This window comes from Colossoma macropomum, unplaced genomic scaffold (assembly GCF_904425465.1).
Source record: "Colossoma macropomum unplaced genomic scaffold, Colossoma_macropomum, whole genome shotgun sequence".
Classification (NCBI taxonomy): domain Eukaryota; kingdom Metazoa; phylum Chordata; class Actinopteri; order Characiformes; family Serrasalmidae; genus Colossoma; species Colossoma macropomum.
Genome location: NW_023494790.1, coordinates 5,156,965 through 5,181,866, shown reverse-complemented (window position 1 = coordinate 5,181,866; position 24,902 = coordinate 5,156,965). Strand labels below are relative to the sequence as shown.

Genomic DNA, 24,902 nt, shown 5'->3' with positions numbered 1-24,902 from the left:
ATTAATTAGTGACGCTGATGTCTATTAAAATTATCATGAGCACAAAACACTGAAGGCAAACAGTTTCCATCAGGTAGAACTGAGTGGCTCTGAAATAACTTTTTGCAAACAAGCAAAGTTTCAGTTTAAGATTGATTTGCAACTTAGTTACAAGTTTAAGTTTAATAAAAACTTTAAACTCAGGTTCACAAATGAGTTTTCTTTACTAAACTGCATCTGTAGGTCTCTGTTCATAAACATAAACTAGCCAAAAATGAATTTACTATAAAATGAAAGTGTTTGTATAAATTCAGAAAAAAGACACGTCAGTCACAACTGCATATGTGTACATATTTCTATATTGTGGTCTATTTACACAAAGTTAGGTTAGTTCATCATTTATGTTGAATAGACTCTCCCAAAATTTTACGCTGCTGCACTGATGTTGAACCGTGTGCTGCACTGGTTCGGTATGACCAACAGGTCAAAACAAGCTCAAAACAAAGTGCGCTGTGCCCTGATTGGTGTTCTTGCTTCACGCTTCTTTTGTTTTAACATGTTACATTTTTATACACACAAAAGGAACGACAGATTTTACATAATGTAGTGGTAAAAAGTAAGATATTTACTTTGAAATGTAGTGGAATGAAAGTAAAAAGTCACCAAAAATGGAAATACTTCAGTAAAGTACAGATACACAAAGAACTACTTAAGTACAGCAACAGATTACATGTACTTAGTTACTGTCCACCACTGGTGCTGAGACACTTCCTGCTCAGCACAGTTGTACAGAGTGGTTATCTGAGTTACAGTAGCCTTTCTGTGGGCTCGAACCAGTCTGTCCATTCTCCGCTGACCTCTCTCAGCAAAAAAGCATTTCCATGTGTAGAACTGCTGCTCACTGGATGTTTTTTCTTTATTGCTCCATTCTGACTAAACTCTGAGACTGTTGTGTGTGAAAATCCCAGGAGATCAGCAGTTACAGAATTACTCAAACCAGCCCGTCCAGCACCAACAATCCTGCCACGCTCAAAATCACTGAGATCACATTCTTTCTCTATTCTGATGATTGCTGTGAACATTACCTGAAGCTGCTGCCCTGTATCTACATGATTTCATGCACTTCTGCCACACGATCAGCTGATTAGATAATCGTATGGATGAGTGTGTCCTTCAACGCTTCATTTAGCTCTGCACATACACCGCATTTTGGTGAATCTGCGCATCTTTTGCGCATAATGGACGCCAATGAACACAGCACACAGAGCAAAACTCCGTTTTAACTACGTTTGTTACAAAAAGAAACTGTATCCCAGACTTTTGAGCCTCGGGACCGAGTCGTAGACCCTATTAAGACATTCCTGCAGGGATTCCGCTGAGATTTCACCCTCTGTAAGACCTTGTGTGCCCTTTTCACGTGAAAAAGCCTATAAAAGGAGGTTGTGTGTTCTCAAACCTCTGCTATTTGTCACTGAGGGGGACTGAGGGGAACTGAGGGACCTGAATAGCTGCTGTTTCCGCTGCTGCAGGGTTTAAAAATGGCCTCGTACACTTTACCGGAGGGCTTCGACGACTTTGACATGTTTGCCTTTGGTTCTGTTCTGCTTGTTGGGGGTGAGTTAAAGAAGTTCTGGTGTGGTAGAAGTGCGGAGTGCACAGCGTCATTTTCGAATTTTCCGTTCCACCTTAAACGGTACCTCAGTTGCGTTATGGTGCGCACGCGCGCCTGACTGTAACTGCTGCACCGTTTAAGGTGGAACGGAAAATTCGAATAAGAAGCCTCGTTAAGAGCTTTAGGACAGATTCCCATCTGAAACAAGATTAAACACTGCAAATATAAATCAGAACAGCCTGGGTAAACTTCATAGTCTGGCAAAATATTTCAGTACTACAGTAGTATCCCATAATTATCCATGCACAATGGTCAGTAAACTGCTAATTGTTACTGTATGCCATCTATATGAACAGCAGTAGTAATGTTTGCATGAATGCATGCACCATCTCTGATATATGCCTTTAGTAAATGGGGTGAGATGTGCATCATCTAAGACCAGATGTGGACTGACAGCTGTTTATCTCTGTGTCTATGTGTTTAGCTGTCCTTGGGTTTTTCCTGAACTTCGTCTCAGTAATGGCCTACCTGAGGGTGAAGGAGCTGAGGACGCCCAGTAACTTCTTCGTCTTTAACCTGGCTCTCGCCGACCTCAGCCTCAACTGCAACGGCCTGGCTTCGGCCTACGCCAGCTACCTCAGGTAGGAGCTGCCCACGCCACCAGATTAGCTGCTAATACGTGGCCCTGAATAAAGAATATGGATCTGCAGAATCAGCAGGGGCCCGGTCCTCCTCCTGGAGATCTAGTACCCTGTCCAGTGTAGCTCCAAGCTTAACCTGACGAACCTCATCCAGGTGATGAAGATCTTCAGGGGGAATCTGAGTGTTAGAACCAGATGTGTTGGAGCTGAACTCTTCATGATGGTAGATCTCCATGACCAGGATTGGACCCCTGATTTAGATCTTCATATTGACAATGACTTGACTTTATTCATTTAAGCTAGCAGTAAATATACTGGAAAAAGGTCTGAAGTATACAGTTACAAAGGCATGTGTAATGAATTTGAATTATATATTCATTTATTTCAATTTTAAAATACACGTTTGCTCATTTTAAATTAAATAAATACATAAAATGCCATGGACATTTTCTACAGGAATATGGGCCAAGGAATACCAAAAGATGAATACATTTTTCAGTAAGGACAGAGAAACAGAGGTAGAATTTTACATTAAAGAAGGCAGTGAAGGCATCTCATATATTTAAAGTACTTTATTGATGTTTATATTTCTAAGTAAGTAAGCAAAATAAATAACAATATTAAACAGACCTGACAGCAGCATGCAGAGTTTGCATGGAATTATTATATGTTTGAATATAATGAAAAGAGGAGCCTATAAAAATAGACAAGCAATATGGGAAATATGGATAACTTTGAAAGCAGCAATATCCACTGCAGTATTTACAAGCACTGGAAAATATTATCATGTTTAAACGCAAAATAAACCTCAAAAGCCACAAAAAATTATGAATTGCAACACATTTATCTTTTAAAAATAAATGGCTTCGATACAGTTTACAGTTAGCACAAATCTTCATAAATTACCAACTTTTAACTCTTTTTAACTTTTAACTAATATCCCCAAAAACATATCTCTGATCAACAAGTGCAGTAGAGGAGAGATGTGTGGTATTCCTGTACTGTTCTTGATCACCGAACACATTTGCACCTTATTCAGGAGAAAGAGAGAGACTGAATGGGAGAGATTGTGTTTTTACCTAATTGTGAAAGCAAGTGAATTTCATTTTTTCCAGACATTGTTATGCAGCCCTTTGCTCAGCACACAATGCCATGTATTGGTCAATTTCACTGCCTTGTACCAAAAATATTCATGTGTCACTGCTATTGGTTTTCTCTCCCGTTAATCTCATGCCCTTCAAAAACCAAATGCGTTCAACCACAAACTTCTTGAAATAAATCGGAATTTGCATTTCAGCTGAAAAACAGCATTTCGACTTTTCCCGCTATTCTCTTGTGCAGTCTTTTTCCAGACCTCCCAGATTGCTCCGCTTTGATTTAGGGGGTAAGATCACTTTACTGCTAAATTACAGGGAAATGAAGAAAGGTTTCACACTTTTTAATCACTTTTAATCACAATCTTATTGTATTACAATCCAAGCAAGTCTGCCGTAAATTACAGCTCTGGCAGTGATGGGATAGTCACCAAGCAGTTTTGGGCTGGTTTTGATCTGACCCAACTAATCTCAGTCTTGTACCAATGTGACACTGAGGTCAGGTGTTTGACTGGGTTTGTTCATAGTGCTAAACACAGTATAAGCCTGTTTTTCTTAGCTGGTAATCGTTTGCATGGGTTTGCATGGACGCAGAGACAGGAGGGGTGGGCAATACGGCAACATTATATCACGATACTTCAAGACATTTTAAGACGTTTTACGATACACAGTACACATCACAATATGTCGTTTTTCTGAGATGTAATAATTTGGAACAGACAAAGTAGCACCTGTAGTGCCACATGTAAAATAACTATAATGATGGTAATGATAATAAACCAACTACAATTTTTTATTCAGTGTTTTACAAACTATGCTGCTCTAAATCCGGTTAAACAGGCCTAATTATGTTCATCTTGTGATCAAATATGTTAGTCAGTGTTTTTTCAGTACTGATATCTATGATATGTTCAGAAAGTGTATCACGACAGAAGTTATCACAATAACGATAAAATATTGTCATATTGCCCACCTCTGAGGGACAATGTAGTGCCTTGAGGTCTGATTTGTTTTATGTTTAGTGCATGTAGTTCAGTTTAGAATAGAATTGAACCGAATGCAACTTCATTGTATAACAAATACAATATATACTGTATTCAGTAATACATGTATATCATAGAATAGCAAAAGATTAATACAGTTGTATGTAAAAGTTTGGATACCCTTGGTTGGGCTTTTTAAGTAAAAATAAGTGAATGCATCCTCTAAAGAGAACACACTTCTGCACATTTTAATGCACAATTACTGTTTATTTGCTTAATTTCACATATTAGGGGAAAATAAACTATAAAATGTGGCTTGTGCAAAAGTTATGGCACATTTTATATTTTATGTTTTTTTTCAGTCTGAAATAAATTAGTAATTGTGCACTAAAATTAGCTGTAAAATACCATATTTAGGGTTGTTCCCTGTAGAGGATGTGTAAACTTATTTGAACAGGGGTGTTCAAACTTTTGCATATGACTGCAAGTGATTACAGTAATACTTTATTGTGCTACACTAAGAGAAAAAGATCTCATAACTACACATTTTTCACATCAACCTGAGGGTGTAAATCAAACTCAGAGTACAGGACTCTGTCTGTCTGTTATTAGTAATGAGAGTCAGTGTCTTTCTATACACACAGCTGTATTATACAGATTATCTAATATCTTTTGTTGACTGTCTATAATTTTGTAATCGAGTATGTTACGTGTCAGCAGTAAAACAGGCTGTGGATGCGTGGCTGGCTGACAGTAGCAGTCCAGTTATGAATACTAGGCTGAAATGAAAAATTATGACGGAGAAAATATGGGTCATGACATCGTTCCTCAGAGAGACTGCAGCTTTATAATGACGCACTTTTACTGTCACATTTTGCTGATCTGCTAAACTGACGCCATGGCAAGGCCACATTCCACATTATATAAATGTTTTAATTTTCTTTTCCTGAGAATATTAAAAGTTAAAATAACTAATTGCTAAGCAAAATTAAATTTATCAACGTCAGGCATTTTTTTTCAGTATGCTTTTAAAGGGGAGTTCCACCATTTTATAAAAATTCTACATAATCAAATGATTAAGATGTAAAAAGAATCATTCAGAGTGGTTTGATCAGAAAAGCTTTCACAGTGGAGGTGATGGGAAGCAGATGTCTGAAGAGTTTAATGCCTCTAAAAGCTCCCTCACAGAAAGATATTACATGAAATGGTTATGAAAACACTCCCTGGAGCTTGAGACTTTGTTTTATTGTAGTTTTGCAAAAAGATTTTGGCCTAATATTGTTAAAGATCTGTTCATGTCAGAGAAGTACATGCAGAGTATTGCAAGGCAAAATAGTCCCCAAAGAAAACTCCCCAGAGAAACCACTGTTGTCCATCATCAACACTACATATAAAACTCTGAGGACAGGTTTCTCTGGTGGTTTTAAATAGTAGATAAAAAATGTATTTACTATATTTACATTTGTAGACATTGTGACCCCAAAAACCAGTGAAGTAAGGAATCTGAGTTGGTACGTTTCTTTGCAATGAGCCGTTTTACATCAAACCACTTCCTTTACATTCCAACAATTGATTTGTGTAGAAAATTCTTAAAAATCTGCAGAAATTCCCTTTTATGACTTTGCATCTGTCATGCTTACAACTGATTTATGTATTTTAAAGGTTTTTTATGTCACTTTCTAAGTTGTTTCTTTTTGTATTTCTTTTCTCTGTCATGTATTGTAGATATTGGCCCTTCGGCCCGGAGGGTTGCCAGATTCATGGCGTTCAGGGAATGGTGTCCATTCTGGCAGGGATCAGCTTTCTTGGTGCTGTTGCTTGGGACAGATATCACATGTACTGCACCAGTGAGTACTGAAGCTGCATTTTATTACATCTCAGCATTAGATGTTTTAACCCCTTATTTTCCAGTCATTAATCTTAACACTCACTATTCAGTGGCTGCTATAAATGCAGTAACTTCTACAAAACTAATGTGTAGGTTTGAGAGTGAGAAGTTGAAGTGTGTCCCACATATGGACTGTTAAATTTTAAGTGTGCACAGTCATTATTTTTAAAAATCAATAGAATGTAGCTTAAAAACTCTTCTTTTTAGCTAAGCACACTTTGGGCCAGTTTTTTTGACTTAGTCCATGTCCACGAAAACAGCCTTTACTGTTTAAACTTGTTTTCTTGATAGTAATAATAATCGTTTTTATTAGTGAAGTACCAGGGCTTGGCAATATGACAAGCATATCATGGATATCATCAGGACTTAAACACTTCCCATCTGCATTTTGATGACAAAGAAAGCATAATTAATACTGTTTTATTGGATTTTGTACAGCTCACTATGTGAAATATTGAATACAAATCTTTGGGTTCATAGTTTTTGGCACCACCCTGTCTGTTCCAACTTATCAGATGTTGGAAAAAATATCAGATTGTGATATTACATTTTTGCCATATCATCGTCCTCTCTACAGCATTTTTAATTTAGCTACAAAATATTTGTTTTACACAAGAAGATAAGCAGAACGTTGGAAAGCGAAAATATTTTGACATTACGTTAATGTGTATATAATAAAGAAGTAAAATGAAACATCAGCACAATAAAAATGGTAGGAAAAAGCAAAAGAGACCCAACACTAGATGTATGCTAGCTTGAACAATTACATAGTAAGACACACTTTACCGGTTAATTAACAGTGCTGTCCCCATTACACATGCAGACAAAAAACTCCACTAATAATATTCTACAGTCATATGTTAAGCCAGCTGTGTGTGATATGTTGTATTTTCAGAGCAGAAAATGTTTTGGAGCACTTCTCTAACTATAAGCACCATCCTGTGGGCTCTGGCTATCTTCTGGGCTGCTCTCCCACTGCCGTCTATTGGCTGGGGAGTGTTTGACTTCGAGCCAATGAAAGTAGGCTGCACTCTCGACTACACCAGAGGAGACAGGTAACCTCTCTGAACAACACCTACAACATTGTGGTACATATAAATTGCCCTCCAGACATGCTACTGGAGAGTTATTCCTCTGCAGAATTGATTTCCAACTCCACTCTAACCCAGCCTATCCAGCTGATGAAAGCTTTTAGGGTGAAAAATGAGATAATGGTCCCTTTATTTGGCTTTTACTGTGATGAATTATCACAAATGAGTTCCAGACAGGGATGGGTGATATAAACACTTTTTCACGAGCTATAATACACATCATAGTGTTGGTTTTTTGAGGTTTGATAAGTTGGAACAAAAAAAAGCCACAGTAGTGCCACACTTTTAAAAATACTGTCAAAAACTGTAAATATGAATATAATATAGTATATTTTTTGTTCGCCGTTTTACATATTGTGCAGCAGTGAATACAGTTAACCTCATAAACGTTGAGACTTTTATTACATACTAAGAACTATTGTTCAGTTATTACATGGAAAGCATTCTTAAGTTGTAGGAGTGAATAATGCAAGTCTGTAAACTTGGGCATGCTCTTTGGTGTTTGAGGTTAAACAGGACTAAATCAGCTCTCTTTGACATCATGGACAGTTTATGTGGTCAGCTGTAGATAATACTTTATTTACTCAAATGCATTTGTTTACATCTGTAACTGCTGCCTATACTTTTTCATAACGGAGGACAATTCTAACCCAGCTAACTACCTAACATTACAGATAAATAAGATTTTCCTCAAATATGCACAACAGCTTCCTGTTATCCTTCATATTTCCGACTATAAAGCACTTGGAACGCCAAAACCACTGAATTCAAACGTGAGAAAGCACGAGAAGGCAGCATAAATGTTCATGGATCAGTAATAGCTACAGATGTATTTGATTATTTAATAGATAATGTAAGATCTCTTTCCCTTTCCTGTCATCTTTAGAGATTACATCACATACATGCTGTCCATCACCCTCCTGTACCTGGTCTTTCCACTCTTCATCATGTACTCTTCCTATAACGCCATCTATGCGTACTTCAAGAAGACCCACAACTTTAAGGTAAACTCATGCATTTTAAGCCAATTAGTACATACTTTCAAAAGACCTACAACTTTTTGTGTTGTTCTCAAAATGAAAAAAAAACAAGGTGTACTGCTGTGCCCCTTTTTAAAGGCTACCTCTGGCTGTACATCTCCAGCATCGGTAGGGTTGCAGCTGTCAATCACTTGTGTGCATCAATAGCAAGTGAAACACGTGTCTCCCATTGAAAACCATTCACACGTTTCTTGGCCCACAAAAACACATACAGTGCGATCCCCATTTATACATATTAAAAAAAAAGAACATGCACATGACTAATCCACGTATACTTCAGAAATGAACCTTAAAATATACTCCAAAAGGCAGACTACTTCTGGGCAACATCATCTGTATGTGCTTTAAAAAGATCAACAGCACTAATTTATATACAGAGAACAATGTGTCTGCTGTCTAAAAGTCTATAGATATAACTTCTAACTACTTGGCTTGGCTATTTCAGCCACACCCATTGCTTACAGGGCCATAAAAAAATAAAAAATCAGGCATACGCCCATGCAGTCTCCATTCTTTCAACATAACATAAACAAATGATGCTACCTTTACATCAAGTCTGTTGATGTCCAAATATCTGCCCGGTTTACTGTAAGTGCTGTTATTGCGAAGTGGGAGCATCTAGGAGCAACAACAGTGAAGCAGCAAAGCAGTAGACCACCCAGTCTCACAGAACACGACCACTGAGTGCTGTAGCACATTAAAGTCATCGTTCCTCAGTTACAAAATCCACTACCAGTTTCTAAATATTTCTGGAATCAACCGTCAACACAACTGTAACTTCATGGATTGAGTTTCCAGTGGCCAAGCAGCCGCACACAAGCCTATGACCACCATACGCGATGCTGAACGTTGGCTGGAGTCGTGTAAAGCACTGTGCCTTTTGACTCTGAAGCTGTAGAAATGTGTTCTCCACCATCTGTCAGTCTGATGGCTGAATCTGAGTTTGGTGGATGCAGGAGACTGCTCTCTCCTGAGGGCATAGTGCTAAGTGTAAAGTTTGGTGGAGGGGGAATAATGGGCTAGGGCTGTTTTAATGGTTTGAACCTCTTAGTTCCAGTGAAGGGTAATGTTAGTGCTACAGTACACAGTGACATTCCAGAGAATTGTGTGCTTCCAATTTTGTGACAGCAGTTTTGGGAAGGCCCTTTCCTGCTTCAGTATAACTGTGCCCCTGTGCACAAAGTGAGCTCCATAAGGACAGAGGTCAGAGCCCTAATCTCAACCCTATCCAACACCTTTGTGATGAACAGACCTCTGGAGTTGTGCCTCATTTTGTAGTCCGTGTCATGTCCATATTAGGAACTCCATGCCGAGTAAATTTCTCTATGGAGAAAACGAATAGCATTTTCAAAAATCGGCTATTGCGCCCTGTGGCTCGTCCAACATCATTGCCCAGCCTTCTGCAATGGAAGCAAATCCCTGCAGTCATGTTCCAACATCTAGTGTAAAACCTTCCCAGAAGAGTAGAGGCTGTGGAATTAGATGTCCAGCAAGCACCTATGGATGTGATATTAAGATCTCCACATACTTTTGGTCATGTAATATATTTCATCCGCTTCCCTTCATTGTATTACAGCCAAAGGCCCTGCAAGGTGAACAAATGAATAGTCTTAGTGAAAAGCAGTAATACTCCCAGTTAGGTATTTCCACTAAATCCCCAAAAGCCTCTCACTTGTGACTCTGTTCAATGGGCCGTTTCTTCCACAGATTTCTTAAAGCGTTTGCATAAACTCCAGATTACTGGCCCATATGGTGGCTTAAGACCAGCGCACAGTTCAGCTTTGATTGCAAAAGCACAGAAATTATGATGGTTTAGTTCCAGTTAAGTGAAATCTTAATGCTTGGGCGTACCGGGACATTCTTGAGATTTGTGTGCTTCCAGAAATAATCTTTCTTATGTGTTTTCATTCTGTTTTGTGTTTATGCAGTTCAACACAGGTCTACCTGTAAAGACCTTGCTGCTGTGTTGGGGTCCTTATGTGGTGATGTGCATATACGCCTGCTTTGAGAATACGAAGCTTGTATCACCGAAGATCCGAATGGTAGGGGAGTTTCTGCATCCTGTGATTCACTCAAACTCATACACCAAAATTATTTGCTTTGAATGTGTCATTAAAAAAGAGTGAAGGGAATAAGGTAGCCATCATAACCTGAGTCAACTTGCATGTAAGGCACAGCGCAACCTAGAAGAGCAGGAGTCATGCCTTAGTTCTGATCTGGTTTCACAGGCCAGACTTCTGACAGTCAGCAAAAAGTCTGGTAGGTGTTGTCGCTTAGTGTGGCTGAGAACCACCTACTTTGACAGGAAGGGGCCGTTTGACTGACACAAAACCCATTCTTTCTGCAACAAGAGCAGGAGATTTTAAAATCAGACTACATGCACTTCATAAACTTTGGCTACGTTTACAAAGCAGGTAAAAGTGGCCCAAATCCGATCTTTTTCTTCATATGTGACGTAGATGTTTGTCTGTGTGGAAGTGTGAACAGCAAAAAACACACTGAATCTGACATTTTCAATTCCGATTTGAGATGATTTTATATGTGGTCTTGAAATCCGATCCGTATCCAATCTGCGGCAATGCGACTCAGTCTAAACAGCCAGATCGGAACTCATGCGGCTTTTACGTCAATCCACCTCAACATTCGTAATAATTTTGCGCTGCTGAGACTCATAAACATTTGGGGTGATAGTTCTGTACAGAGATAAGAAGAGATTGGAGAGATTTTGAAAGAAATGGCCGAACGCGGCCGGAGGAGAACGAGCTTGCAGCGTCAAAGAACAGTTAAGTCTAAAAGCAAATTTTAAAGAATCCGAGGACGTGAACCGAAGAAGTGACCGTGGCCGAATAACGTGCCTTTTTACGGTGAGCTCGAACACATTCTGGGTGATGAGCCCAGCTGTCAGTCAGAGAAGCTTCATGATGGCTCCTGTGATGCTGGTGAAGATGAAACAACCTCCGGGAGCGACTGGCGTTCGTTGGAAGTCATTGTTTACCTCTGGATGAGTCGCGTGAAGCAGCTGTTCTTTTGCGCATGTGGGTCAGTTTCGGAGCTGATCTGTTCAGACTGATGTCGCGTTCAGATCACATTTAAAAGATAATCTGAACAGCCAAACAAAAAAATCGAATTTGGTGAGAAAATCAGATTTGGGCCACTTTTACCGGCTGTGTGAACGTAGCCTTTGTGACTAGATCTTGCTCTGAATGGCTAATCATTGAAAAAGCAGCTGCTTTCTGCTGGTATTCGGCAGCAATTAGCCTGATATACAAGTTTGTTTCCCCTCAGACTGATAAAACCCAGGGCGTGGAAGCGCATACACACAGACATGTGGATAGCCAATGGCAATGTCATTTTGCAGCCAGCTTAGTTTGTGTACATGCGGGCATCTGTGGCTGTGAGTAGTTCTGATCCAGCAAACACAAAGCCTGAAATACAACAAAACTGGCTGGCTGAGGACTTGTATGGAAAGCTTTGCTCTGGATTAGCACATGGTCCTAAAGGATTTAAGCACAACCTGTGCACATGTCTAACATTCAGAGGCTCAGTTTATTTACTGAGTATTTTAACTATTTGCACAAACCTTTGGTGGTTAGCAACCCTTTGTTTATATTTAACACAAATTGGTCTGCAAACTGCCGTGATACTGTGAAACGATGTTTATGGACAATAACAAAATAATACAGTTTTGTTACTTACCTGAAAAAAAGGTGAGGTCACACATGTATTATGCTAATGTTTGGGCATGCCTTGTCAGATGACATGTTTTGTTGAAGGGAAAATAAATTAACACATCCTCACATAACACTTCTGCACATTTTAATGCACAATTATTTGTTTATTTGCTGTAATTAACATGTTAAATTGAGCAAATAAACATATTATTCTTATATTTAAGAATATTAGTTTTATGTTGTTTTTTTTTCCCCAATATACATACATAGAAATTCACCTGCATGATATTTATGCGATCTTACTTACTTATGTTTAAAATATAATGTGCAGTAACATTATATTTTATGGTCGTTTTAGTGTATTTTATTATCAATATTTACGTCTTCTATTTATCCAACTGTATAATAGTGTACGGCAATACTTTTGCACTTGCTTTGGTCTTTACTTTACTTTGGGCTGCTGTAATAGACGACTTTTCCTCTGGGATTAATAGAGTGATCCATCCATCCATCCAATTATTATACTTACTTATTTTCACTTCAACAAAATCAACAAAACATGTAATTTAACAAGGGGTGTTCAAACTTTGCATACGACTATATGGTTCCAAGGGTAAGGTGTAGGATTATCTGTGGTAGGTGTGCCCCAAGAGTCATATTCAGTGTATGTCTGGAGGAGCATGGCTCCATCCACTAGCAGTTCTTTAATGAATAAAATGGCCAGAAGTGACATCATTACTGTTTTGTTTGTCTAGACAGTGTAATTAGACACCACTTCCTAAAAAGTATGTTTCTTGTAACAGAGAGAAGCGACCCCTTCTCTTAATAATTACACATTGTTGGCCTTTTTTTCTAGGTCCTCCCAGTTCTCGCAAAACTGTCGCCAATCTTCCACGCTTTACTCTACGCGTACGGTAATGAGTTTTACAGAGGAGGCATCTGGCAGTTCCTCACAGGGCAGACGCAGGCGGATAAGAGGAAGTAAACTCTTGTAAATTGTATGTTTTTAACCCTAATCATCCTGAGAGATTTTAAATGGGAAAGATCCAAGGGTACGTTTAGATGGCAGAACAAAACCAATCAGGTTTGTTGTTTTTTTTGTTCTCAGATTTCTGTGCTTAGACACAAAGTTTGCGTGTGGTCATTCCATGAAACAGCTGCATCAGTGTAACATGACTGTTGTAACAAAACCTCACATCTCCCTAAAGGAGAATGTAAAACGTGTACTACATGTTAATTTTAATGAGATTTCATTAAAAAAAATGGACCATTTCTATCGGTCCATTCTTCATGAAACATTCACAAGGTGTCAAGGGCAGCTGGTATTATCAGTTGGTAACATTGAGTTACATAGATATGATTTGACAGCAGTGATATACATCAGGTCCAAATCCCAATTGAGAACATGTGGGTGTGATTTGGTGGCCAAAGGAGAGTGAGATGTTTGTTAATCTAGCTGTGAATATTCTCATCTATTATAAACTGAACAAGAGGTTTTCTATGATGCTCAGATAACGACAACAAAACAGTATGTATTTTTGTACAACTCTGTGCCTTTAAGTCAATAAATATGTACTGATTAATTGCGACACACTGAATTATTCACTTACAGGTGAGATATTAGGAGTACAGTACCTTTTATTTAATTCAGAATGTTTCTACCATAGTAGGTTTTATGCTGTGACCTTTATCCCTTACCCCAAGTGTACCCCTTTATTCCAGGTTTGGAGCTATGAGGCTAATGTAGCTCTAACGAGTAATAGAAGCTTGTGACACCATTTAGCTGTTTGCAAACATATCTAAACCATCACACACTCACATAATGTTATCTATAAAAACGGGCAAAAGTATGGACAAAACTCAGGCTTCAGGATCTCTGCTGATACTGTTTTATCTACAGTACTGTGTGAAAGTCAAAGACCAAACTTTAATTTCCAGCCAGAAAAGCCATTTAATAGAAGTTATTAATTTTTCAGGAGATATTTTCCGAGTAGATTAGATATGACAGCCCATTTGCATAAGGAAGGAGAAAGTCAAATGAGTAAAAAAAAAAAAGTTCACAGAGAAAATGAGATTCCTAACAGCCACCTGGAAGAGCTGGTAGACCCCAAAACTGCCCCCATCAGATAAAGCTTTCATCTCTGAGAGAGAGGAGAAAATCAAGCTGCTTCAGATCTGAAAACATCCACAGGTGTTTCTGTCCATCCTTCCACTGTGAGAAGACAACTTAGCGCTGTGGGTCTGAAAGGATGTGTAGCTGTTCAAGAAGAACCTCACTGAGAAAAGGAGATGGACACATCGAACAAAGAAGCTGAACAATGGACTGACCACCCCAGAGTCCAGACCTCAACATCACTGAATGTGTTTGATTACTTCAGAAAATGATCAACCAGCTTCTAAGACTGAACTTTGGAGGCGTGGAAAAAATATCCTTGCAGCTTTCTTTGAGAAACTGATGGTAAAATGAATGGAAGCTGTAATAAAGGTAAAGAGTGACACACTAAACACTGAATAAATGCTACTGTATTTAGTTTTTGAGACTTCTTTGTAATTTTTTGTTAAATGTCTTTTTTTTCCTGATGCAGGAACCCTGAATAACATGGGCTTCATAGCTGTTTTGACTGGAAATTAAATAAATGAAGGGTGGTCTCTGACTTTTGCACAGTATTGTATGAAGCTCACTTTATTTATTTATTTTACGTTTTCTCTAACATGCCTTGAGTGCTCAAGATATTACTAGTTTCCTTCTTGTCCTGTTTGATTCTGTATGCAAACTTGAGTGAGATCTAGAAAAGTCGAACTTTCCTATTTTTACTTGGACACCAAAAATAATTCTTCAGGTTCTCAGTATTATCATCGACAGTTTGGCCTCTACATGCTGCTTTACCAAGAAAAGAATGTAAACTGCTTCTTGATCATGTGACTGAACTCCTGGTCCCTGAGTGCACATGGACTAAATGTTATAGGTTTTTCCCACATAGTTCCAACATAGCTGATCAAACACAAGTTATTAATGAGATTAAAAAGGAGCTTCCAGGGCGTGAGCAGCATCGGGAAACAGGTAATGATGAGTGTATAGACTGTTTGATATTAGCCAGCATGGTTCTGGTGTTTTACATTACACACATTACATAGCTTGTCTGTATTTGTTTTTTGGCCACTTTGCAGAATTTGCATCTGTGAAATCTGAACTTTAGAAAAATTGTTTCTAAAACTTTCCTAACAAATAGCCTCATGCATGTCAGCAAATTCTCTTTAATGCACTATTAATACACTATTCTGGCCTTCTGCTAATACCTTCTGTAAAATACAGAAACCATGGAGAGACTCGTTCAGTTATTCTGCTTCTAAACTGTGGAGCTCAGTTCACCTTTTATTAGACAGTCAACCTCAGTGCTCACTTTTAAGAAGCGTCTAAAAACGTATCTCTAAACTCAGTATTTAATTAAGCATCTGTGTCTCGTGGTTTTTATCTTCTAATTTGATCTGTCATTTTCCTATGACTCTAAATTAATACTTGTAATTTCTTGCATTACTGTTAAGCTTTATCACCTGTATGTAAACCACTTCGAACTGCCACCGACATGAAAAGTACTGTATAAATAAAAATAATATTAATATTATATATTATTATATTATTATTATTATTAGAGGCTTTTGAATTTCAGTGGAAGTTGTACCTTCATTTCTGAGCTGGGTTTTCATACCAGTCCGCTGACCCCTCTATCCAATGTCCACAATTCCGTTTATTCTGGCTCCCTAAATCTGGTGATCATAGACAAAGACTGCTTCATCCAAAAAACGTGTGTAAAAAATGTGCAGCATCCGTAGAAAAATGTATCCAGATCTGGCCTGTTTTAATAGGTACATAATCTCGTTTTTAAATCTAATGTCTAAGGATGTCCACTCATTTGCATTAGCTATTTTTTTTCCATAGTTGAGGTTTCTCTCTTATAAACGTGCCCTGTGTTCTTTCTCATGTCCCGTAGTCCTGAATATTATTAATAATAAAGCATTATTGCTGATGAGTGAATAGACTAATTCACCTATTAAGGCCCAATCCCATTTCACCCCTCACCCCTACCACTTACCCTTAGCCCTCCGTTTTGCGTGTTCACGCCTAGGGGTAGGGTGTCCCAATTTTTGTTGAGATAGAGGGGTAGGGCGAAGTGTTAGGGCTACATGTCTCTCTGAATGGAGGTTTTTCTGAGACACTCCAAACAGAGTGTTAGGAGAAAAAAGAAAAACCGGCAAGATGGCTGAACAAGAGACCAAAGAAACCCACAAACTGTGAGAATTTTCTCTGTTAAAAATCACGATAACCACTGTATTATCTTAGTTTAATGTTGTTTCAGTGTATTATGGTCATTTTCTTCATAACAAGCATAAATCGCTAGTAGTAGGCTAATGTATCGGTAGCAGCTAGCTAAATTTCCAATTCCACCTTAAATAGTCCGGCAGTTCTGACGCCTGAAGCACCAGAATGTAACTGCTGCTCCATTTAAGGTGGAACAGAAAAATTCGAACAAGAAGCTGGTGAATATCTGACTTCAGCTTCATATCACTGAAGAATTAGTGGGTGGGTGATAATAAATAATTGTCATCTCCCTCTATGAAAGCATATGATTCCCTAAATGTAGCTAAAGCCCAGCAGTGAGGAGCTGAACTTTACCCTCCTCTGCTATCACTGAAGGCGGACCGGGTCGTCTACAGGGCAGCACCAGTAGCTGTTAATGAAGTAATGTTTTTATTTGAGGGTCCCATTTCATAGGGCAAGATTTCAACCACGACCGCTTATAACTCAGTTCCAAGGGGTTAGGGTGACACTCGAAAACAAGGGGTAGGAGTAAAAAGAAGAAATGGGCTTGGGCCTAAGTCTGCTCTGGTGGATTGAGAGAGCATTTATTCTGCAAGAAAACATTGATGTGCCTCTTTGGAAGAATAACAGCCTTCTGGAAGTGATGTGTGATTTCTGCTAATTCGGCTTTAGACCTCCAGGGAATATCTGTAAAGCTCAGTCAGGGGGAGGGTCTCTTTGTACTCTGCATTGGAGAGACTGGTGGGATCAGACAGTGGTCAGAACGGGAAGTTACGGCTTATGACACCTGTAGAGCAGCTTAGCTCACTTACTCTTTGAAATACAGTTTACGGCCTATGTGGCCCGAAATAGCAAGCTTATGCTCGTCTTCATCCACCCAACATGAATCCTATTTTACATGTACAAGATAAGGCCAGACAGACATACAGCAAGGTCTAGACAAGAAACGTGACTGCTGCCCATGTTCCTCATGACGTATACTTTAGAGCACAAAGCAAGGCTGGTGTATGCAGGATTTAGTGGCTTTATGGGAAAAGCTTTTTCTCAGGGGTGGAAAATACTTATATTAATGAAACTGAATCCTTTTACACTGTTACATTCAAGAGAAATATACGTTTTACTTCTTATGTCTTATGCTTTGATCCCTAAACGTTAAATGTCAAACAGAACTTCTGGCACTGCTGTCTGAGTCTGTTGCTCAATAAGTAACCTTTAGACCTAGATACACCAATCAGGCATAACATTATGACTACATTACAGACTGTAGTCCATCTGTTTCTCTGATACTTTGTTAGCCCCCTTTTACCCTGTTCTTCAGTGGTCAGGACCCCCATGGACCCTCACAGAGCAGGTACTATTTGGGTGGTGGGTCATTCTCAGCACTGCAGTAACACTGATGTGGTGGTGGTGGTGTGTTAGTGTGTTGCGCTGGTCTGAGTGGATCAGACACAGCAGTGCTGCTGGAGTTTTTAAACACCTCAGTGTCACTGCTGGACTGAGAATAGTCCACCAACCAAAAATATCCAGCCAACAGCGTCCTGTGACCACTGATGAAGGACTAGAGGATGACCAACACAAACTGTGCAGCAGCAGATGAGCTATCGTCTCTGACTTTACATCTACAAGGTGGACTGACAAGGTAGGAGTGTCTAATAGAGTGGACAGTGAGTGGACACAGTGTTTAAAAAGTCCAGCAGCACTGCTGTGTCTGATCCACTCGTACCAGCACAACACACACTAACACACCACCACCACGTCAGTGTTACTGCAGTCCTGAGAATGATCCACCACCCAAATAGTACCTGCTCTGTGAGGGGCCATGGGGGTCCTGACCACTGAAGAACAGGGTAAAAGGGGGCTAACAAAGTATGCAGAGAAACAGATGGACTACAGTCTGTAACTGTAGAACTACAAAGTGCACCTATATAGTAAGTGGAGCTGATAAAATGGACAATGAGCATAGAAACGAGGAGGTGGTCATCATGTTATGCCTGATTGGTGTAATATAATATGTTTTATTTTTCACAAGGACATTAAATAAAGGTTAATAAAATAAATCACTCTATATTTGATCATATGCAAAAGTTTGAACACCCCTGGTCAAATTCCATGATGTGTTGATTTTCTAAATGTAAAGATGTTAACACTTCCTGTACATGAAACAAAAATAAATATGGCCTTTTCCTCAAATGTTAGTGCATCATTTCTATTATGTGATGTGCCATCACTTTTGCACAGGCCACATTTTATTTTTTTCCCCCCTAATATGTTAAACTCAACAAATAAACAGTAATTGTGCATTAAAATGTGCAGAAGTGTGTTCTCTGTAGAGGACGTGTTGACCTCGGTGCCCAAACTTTTGCAAATGACTGCAAATCGGTTTCCACAAACGTGTATATTTCTTCAACAGATTTGGCCAGGCTATCACTATTTGGTGATAAGATACACTGATAACATGCTCACAGCCAGTTGTAGATGATCAAGCTGAAAATTTGCACAATATTTCATTGAAGAAATCCAAACACATCCTGTCTGCAGTGCAGTATCAGCAATACAGCTGATGTTGTGCTGTGAATGTAGAGGCTCTGTAAAGCCAGAGCTCTAAAATAAAACACCTCGCCGCTTCTCCATCGACACTGTACAGACATAGCTTGATGTTGGCCGAGTTGGAGTGCTAAAATCGGGCCTCCTCTCTCCACTTTGGGGGCATGCAACTGGTCTCACACAGCTCTTTCATGCAAGCGTAACTAAGACACCTTTCTAAGGAGATTAATTCAGGTTCTCTTGCTGACCGCTGAGGAGTTTTCACTCCATTATGTAAGGCTGAGGACTAAGTATAGCGGCTGTTAAACAAAGCTTCTGTGTATTGGGCATTACTTTGGCTTCTACAAGCTAGACCACTATGGTCTGATATCACAGATATCATAGTAGCCTGGAAGTCCTAATGATTCAGCTCTGGCTGTTTGAATGTTCCCATTGTTTCTCACCAAAGCCAGTTTGCAAATTAGACATGCATATTTAGGATAGCTTAGCTGATAAAACTCTGAACACACCAAGAGAACGCTGGATGGCTTTGTGATGTTTGAGTTTGGTTGAAATGAGTGGCTGTATTTGGCTACAGTGAGCTGCACTGACCAAAAGGTCAGTTTTTTTTTTTTGCTTTAAAGTGGAATTCAGTGGACTTACTTTTAGGCGGACTTCAGAGTGGCCTGATGTTTTTGCGTAACATCTTGACTTGCGTGCTATGAGTCTAGCCTCAGTACCTCATAGGGGCAGGAAGGGTGCACCTAAACAAAGCCTCTCTGTATTTGGCATTACTTTGGATTACACAAGCTAGCCCAGCATGGCCTGTATCAGAGACTGACACGCTATTTAGATCACTGCACTTAGACTGACCGTCAAAGGGTCGGCCTTCTTTTGAAACATTTCCAAATAATGTTTGATTCTCACTGCTTTCCAAGTAAGTAAGAAATAAATAAATAAATAAATAAATAAATACAAAGGTTTTATGATCATAAAGCAGCTATGTGGTAATACTTTGGGCATATTTATCTAAGACCCTCAGCTTCATGTTCATTGGAGTCAATTTTCTTTTCCAAAATATTGTTAAAATCACATATTGAAACCCTTTTTGCCCAAAGCTGGTTTAAACAGCTGAAAGCTTTGAGTGCTGACATCACAACAGTTGGGTAAAACAGGTGGGCTGTGATATATTTTAGGTACGCAATTAAAAAAAGATGGTTCTCCAAAGGTTCTTTGGTAAAGAAAATGGTTCTATATAGAACCATGAACACTCAAAGAACCCTTTGCATGATTAAAGGGTTCTTTGCATCATGAAAGCGTTCTTTAGATTGATGGAGAATGTGTTTTATATGGTTCTATATAGAACCTTTTTAAAAAGGGTTCTATGTAGCACCAAAAAGCCTTCTTCTATTGTTACAGGCTTGATATCGTAACAATAGAAGAACCCTTTTTGGTGCAATATAGAACCTTTTCCAAGAAGGTTCTATATAGATCCATCTACAGCACTGAGTGTTCATGGTTCTATATAGAACCATTGTCTCTACTAAAGAACTATTGAAGAACCATCTTTTTTAAGAGTGTAGGACATTTATAAGCTCTTCCTCCTTTTTTTTCAGAAGAAAAACAGCTAAAGATCTAAACAGCTTTCGATTTAATATTCACTTACTAACTTAAAGGGGAATTCCACCGATTTTTTTTAATTTCTGCATAGTTAAACAAATGAGTAAACAAAGTCATTGAGAGTGGTTTGGTGTGAAACGCTCTGTTCTAGAGAAACTTACCGAGTCAGAATTGTTCACATTGGTGGTGTTAGGAACCAGACATCCACCTCTTAAAGCTCCCTCACAGAAATTTAATGTATGAAATGGTTATGAATATGCTACCTGTTGTCTGAGATTTTGATTTATGATAGTTTTATGATAAAATGAAGGCCTTAAACATATTTTTAAAAACCCATTGATGTTGACAGGGTAGATGTTGGCCATTATAAGGAAAAACAGTCCCACAAGAAAACTTTCAGATTTACCACTATTTTACGATCATTAGCATCGCAAATAAAATCATTACATAGAAGGCTCTTGCAGATTCACTGGTGATTTTGAATAGTTTATAAAATAAATACATTTGTGTGACTCCTGGTTCCTATCATCACCACTGTAAGGAAATCTGAGTTGGTAAGCTTCTCTACAATGAACCATTTTACATTTAACCTCTCTGGATGGCTTTGATTATATCTGAACCATTAAATTATGCAGATACTTGCAGATACAGACAGATCCAGTCCAACTCACTGTAACCTAATCAGTGCACACATCACAGGAAGTGTATGTGTGTACCTCAGTGAATAGCGCAGTGACAGATAAAATAAGCTCAAGGCTGCAGATTCTATAAATGTATCCCAGCTGGTCCAATGAGCCAAAGCTGTATTTAAACTTTCTCAGAAACGGCAACTAAACAAGAGCTTTTACGATGAATTACAGTCAGTGTGTTTAACTGATGTGCTGTAAGTTTATTTTACTTTTTAAACACTCACAACTTCCACCTTGAGATTTGTGCAATCAGATTATCTAAAGTCACATTCTAAAACTAAAAGTATGCAGACTGTGAGTGGGGGATGCAGTTCTGTGGTCCAGTAGTGATTTAAATTTATCTTTGGGGAATTTGAGGTGCCAACAGGGTTCTTTGGAGTGATTCCACAGTACAGTGTTTCTCAATCCAGTCCTTGCAGATCCCAAGCGCAATAGGCTGGAGCAAAAATTTGGAACCATCTGGTGGGCCCCAAGGACTGGGTTGAGGAACACTGCTATGGAAGAAACAAGTGCCAGAATGTAACTGCTGCACAATTTAAAGTGAAACATTTGAATAAGAAGCAATTAAATAGGAAGCCAGCTTCAGCTACATAAAACAGAAATAGTAAACAGTGCTTACCTCAGATTCACTTCTTTGCAGGAGACCTGAGATGAAAAATGATCACCACATATGCAGAGATTTTGCACAGTACCTTTATCTAACGGCTCTCTTAATAGTTTGCGGTTTGTTGCCAGAAGCAACAGTTTGAAATGTGCAATGTGTATTTGCATCAATAAAAAATCGGTGCTAATGTACCAACCTCCCCATATGCAGGATAATTCAAAAAGATTTCAAAGCTCCATAATTTTACCGTGAGGTGCCTAGGAACCAATCACAATCCAATTGAAAGGGGGGGTCATAGAGTTTCTGACCATCACCAGAAGATGTCTCCCTTCAGTCTGCGAGGAGATGAGACCCGTGAGCAGAAAGCGTTCTGCGTTTTCCACTTCAATAAGAGTGAATCCGTCATAACTGTGCAGTCTGATTTTCATAGGCAGTGAAGCTCCAACAGCTCAGTGTTCGTCGTTGGTTCCACAACACTGGATGATCTCCGAAATCGCACTGAAAGAGCCGTGAGTGCAGCGACACCCGACATGCTCAATCGAGTACGGGATGAATCTGACTATGGCGTTGATGTTGTCCATACAGCTGGAGGAGGTTCATACTGAGACCTTGTAAAATTACATAATAAACTTTATGCTTATTTAAACCATTTACAGTTCACTGCATTGATCTGTAATGATTTACAAGTGAAATAAATCATTTTGAAATCGGATGATCTTTTTGAATCACCCTGTATTTGTTCTGATTGCGCAAAATGGAAAGCAGCACCTCATTTTCGTAGGTTTATCGTTATTCAGTATGCAACTTCTAACTCTCTTAGCATAAGCATGCTTTATGTATTACTGTGCTAACGCTGCATATCTGTGTAGTGATGTTCTGCAACATGCTTCTGCACTACATCCTCCCAGAATCTGAAGGTGGAATATTACTGGAAAGCAGGACGTTATTTAGAGAAAGTAGTTCCAATTTTAGCTGAAATGTAAATAAGGTCTATTCGTGCCATTTACTAAACTGTTTTTTTTAAAATGAGGTTATATAGCTTATTGATGTAATTTGAAGTAAGTGTATGATGATGTGGCATGTATTTGTGCAAACGGTTTGGGTGACTACTGCTTCAGTTCTCAACTAAAGAAGCAAAACTGTTCCTCCAAATATCTGGGAAAACACCCAAATCAAAACCCACTAGCCTTCATCACAGTGTTTTCCCAGCGTCCCCTCTGATCAGAGTTAGTCCTCTGAACTGAGAGGCAGACTGTGACATGGGCGACAGCTCCAAAGCAGCCAAATGCAAGTGTAGGGAGATTAGCTCTGAGGAGGATTTGCAGGCTAATGGACCTCAGACCCAGTAACCCTCAGCTGGAGCACGGCCAGAACAAAGCCGAAAGGTCAGCAGGTGAGAAGCGAGAACATGCCTTCCTTCACCAACTCTCAGAAAAATTAGTAACTCCCAGGCCTAACAGATTAGTATATTATCATCGACTCAATTCTGTCTCCTGGTGTCCATATGGACAATGTTTATCCAGAATATTGAAACTTCTCTTTGCGTCTTCAGGCTTCTGAGTGGCTGGTTGATGATTCTTCTGATTGTATCCATCCGTCTTGCAGCTGGTCATCCACTTTCTACTTCAACTGTTCCATATAATTCCAGTATAATCGCCTTTTTAATGAATCGGTTCTTCTCAGAATAAGAGAATAAGAGCTTCAGTTTGGTTATCTGGGCTTCAAGCAAGAGGTGAGACTTAATTTGGTCATATTTTTTTTTCTTTGCCGTCCGAGGTTCTCTCAAAAGTCTTCACCAACACCAAAATTCAAAGGCAGCAATATTTTCCTTAAATATCCATAAAGAACCACAGAGATGACCACAGCCTAGAAAATTCTGATCTGTAGAGACAAATTGTTGCATTTGAAGATAGATAGATAGATAGATAGATAGATAGATAGATAGATAGATAGAAACGTAATTAATTAGTAGTTGTTTTATGTGTTCATATTTTTCTAGGTTACTTTTATTTAAGTTAATTGCTGCTTTTGGCCAGCAGTGCTGAGACTGAGATCCACTGTCAGAGGGATTAAAACCTCAGATCTTATGCACAGTCAGAGGTAGTTGTGAATGTGTTCGTGTTATTTAGAAATACGTTTTGATACATTACGATATTCTGGAGGCAAAATAAATTTAATCCATTATACACTATATGGACAAAAGTATTTGGGAAGTTACCAGACCTCATAATTATTGAGTTCAGGTCTTTCGGCACTGTCATAGGATGCCACCTCTGCCACAAGTCAGTTAGTGACATTTCTGTCCTGTTAGATCTGCCTCTGTCAACTGTAAGTGCTGGTATTGCAAAATGGAAGCACCTAGAAGCAACAACAGCTCAGTCATCAAGCGGTACACCATGCAAACTCACAGAGGGGGGCTGGTGAGTGCTGAAGTGCACAGTGCCTATCCCCTGTTGAATCACTGACGGGTTTCAAATTGCCTCTGAAAGCAACATCAGCAAAAGAAGTGCATGTTAGGAGCGTCACAAAATGAGTTTCCATGGCTGAGCAGCTGCACACAAGCCTAAGATTAAAATGCACAGTGCCAAGCGTCGGATGGAGTGGAGTAAAGCGCCGCCACTGGACTCTGGAGCAGTGGAAACGTATTCTGTGGAGTGATGAACCACACTTCTCTATCTGTCAGCCTGATGGACGAGTCTGGGTTTGGCGAATGCCAGGAGAACGTTACCTGCCTGACTGCACTGTGCCAGCTGTAAAGTTTGGTGGAGGAGGGATGATGATATGGGGCTGTTTTTCAGGGGTTGGTCTAGAACCCTTAGTTCCAGTGAAGGGGAACCTTAATGCTTCAGCACCAAGACATTTTGGACAATTGTACACTTCCAACTCTGTGGGAACAGTTTGTGGAAGAACGTTTACTCCTCCAGCAAGGTCTATAAAGGCATGACTGGGTGAGTTTGGTGTGGAAAAACTTGACTGGCCCTCACAGAGCCCTGACCTCAACCCCATCAAACACCTTTGGGATGGACTAGAACAGAGATTGTGAGCCGGGCCCTCTCGTCCATCATCAGTGTCTGACCACACAAATGGAGTGGAAGCTGTTAGAGCTGCAAAGATGGACCAACTCCATATTAATGCCTATGGATTTAGGA

The 24,902-nt window shown here is 39.3% G+C and overlaps 1 protein-coding gene across 1 annotated transcript; it reads left to right on the top strand.

Moving 5' to 3' along the window:
* Positions 1-1,205: 1,205 nt before the first annotated feature.
* On the top strand, positions 1,206-13,582 carry rgrb (retinal G protein coupled receptor b). Its single transcript, XM_036571970.1, has 7 exons — positions 1,206-1,593; positions 2,076-2,232; positions 6,035-6,156; positions 7,093-7,252; positions 8,175-8,292; positions 10,257-10,370; positions 12,856-13,582. Exons 1-7 carry the CDS (start codon positions 1,518-1,520, stop codon positions 12,982-12,984), a joined length of 876 nt encoding a protein of 291 aa, XP_036427863.1. The 5' UTR covers positions 1,206-1,517; the 3' UTR covers positions 12,985-13,582.
* Positions 13,583-24,902: the final 11,320 nt, after the last annotated feature.

Excerpts from the sequence above, each read along its gene's own strand:
- rgrb (XM_036571970.1), top strand. The coding sequence starts at position 1,518 with ATGGCCTCGTACACTTTACCGGAGGGCTTCGACGACTTTGACATGTTT. Across the intron at positions 6,157-7,092 it reads ATATCACATGTACTGCACCA|AGCAGAAAATGTTTTGGAGC; the intron begins GTGAGTACTGAA and ends TTGTATTTTCAG. Across the intron at positions 10,371-12,855 it reads TATCACCGAAGATCCGAATG|GTCCTCCCAGTTCTCGCAAA; the intron begins GTAGGGGAGTTT and ends CTTTTTTTCTAG.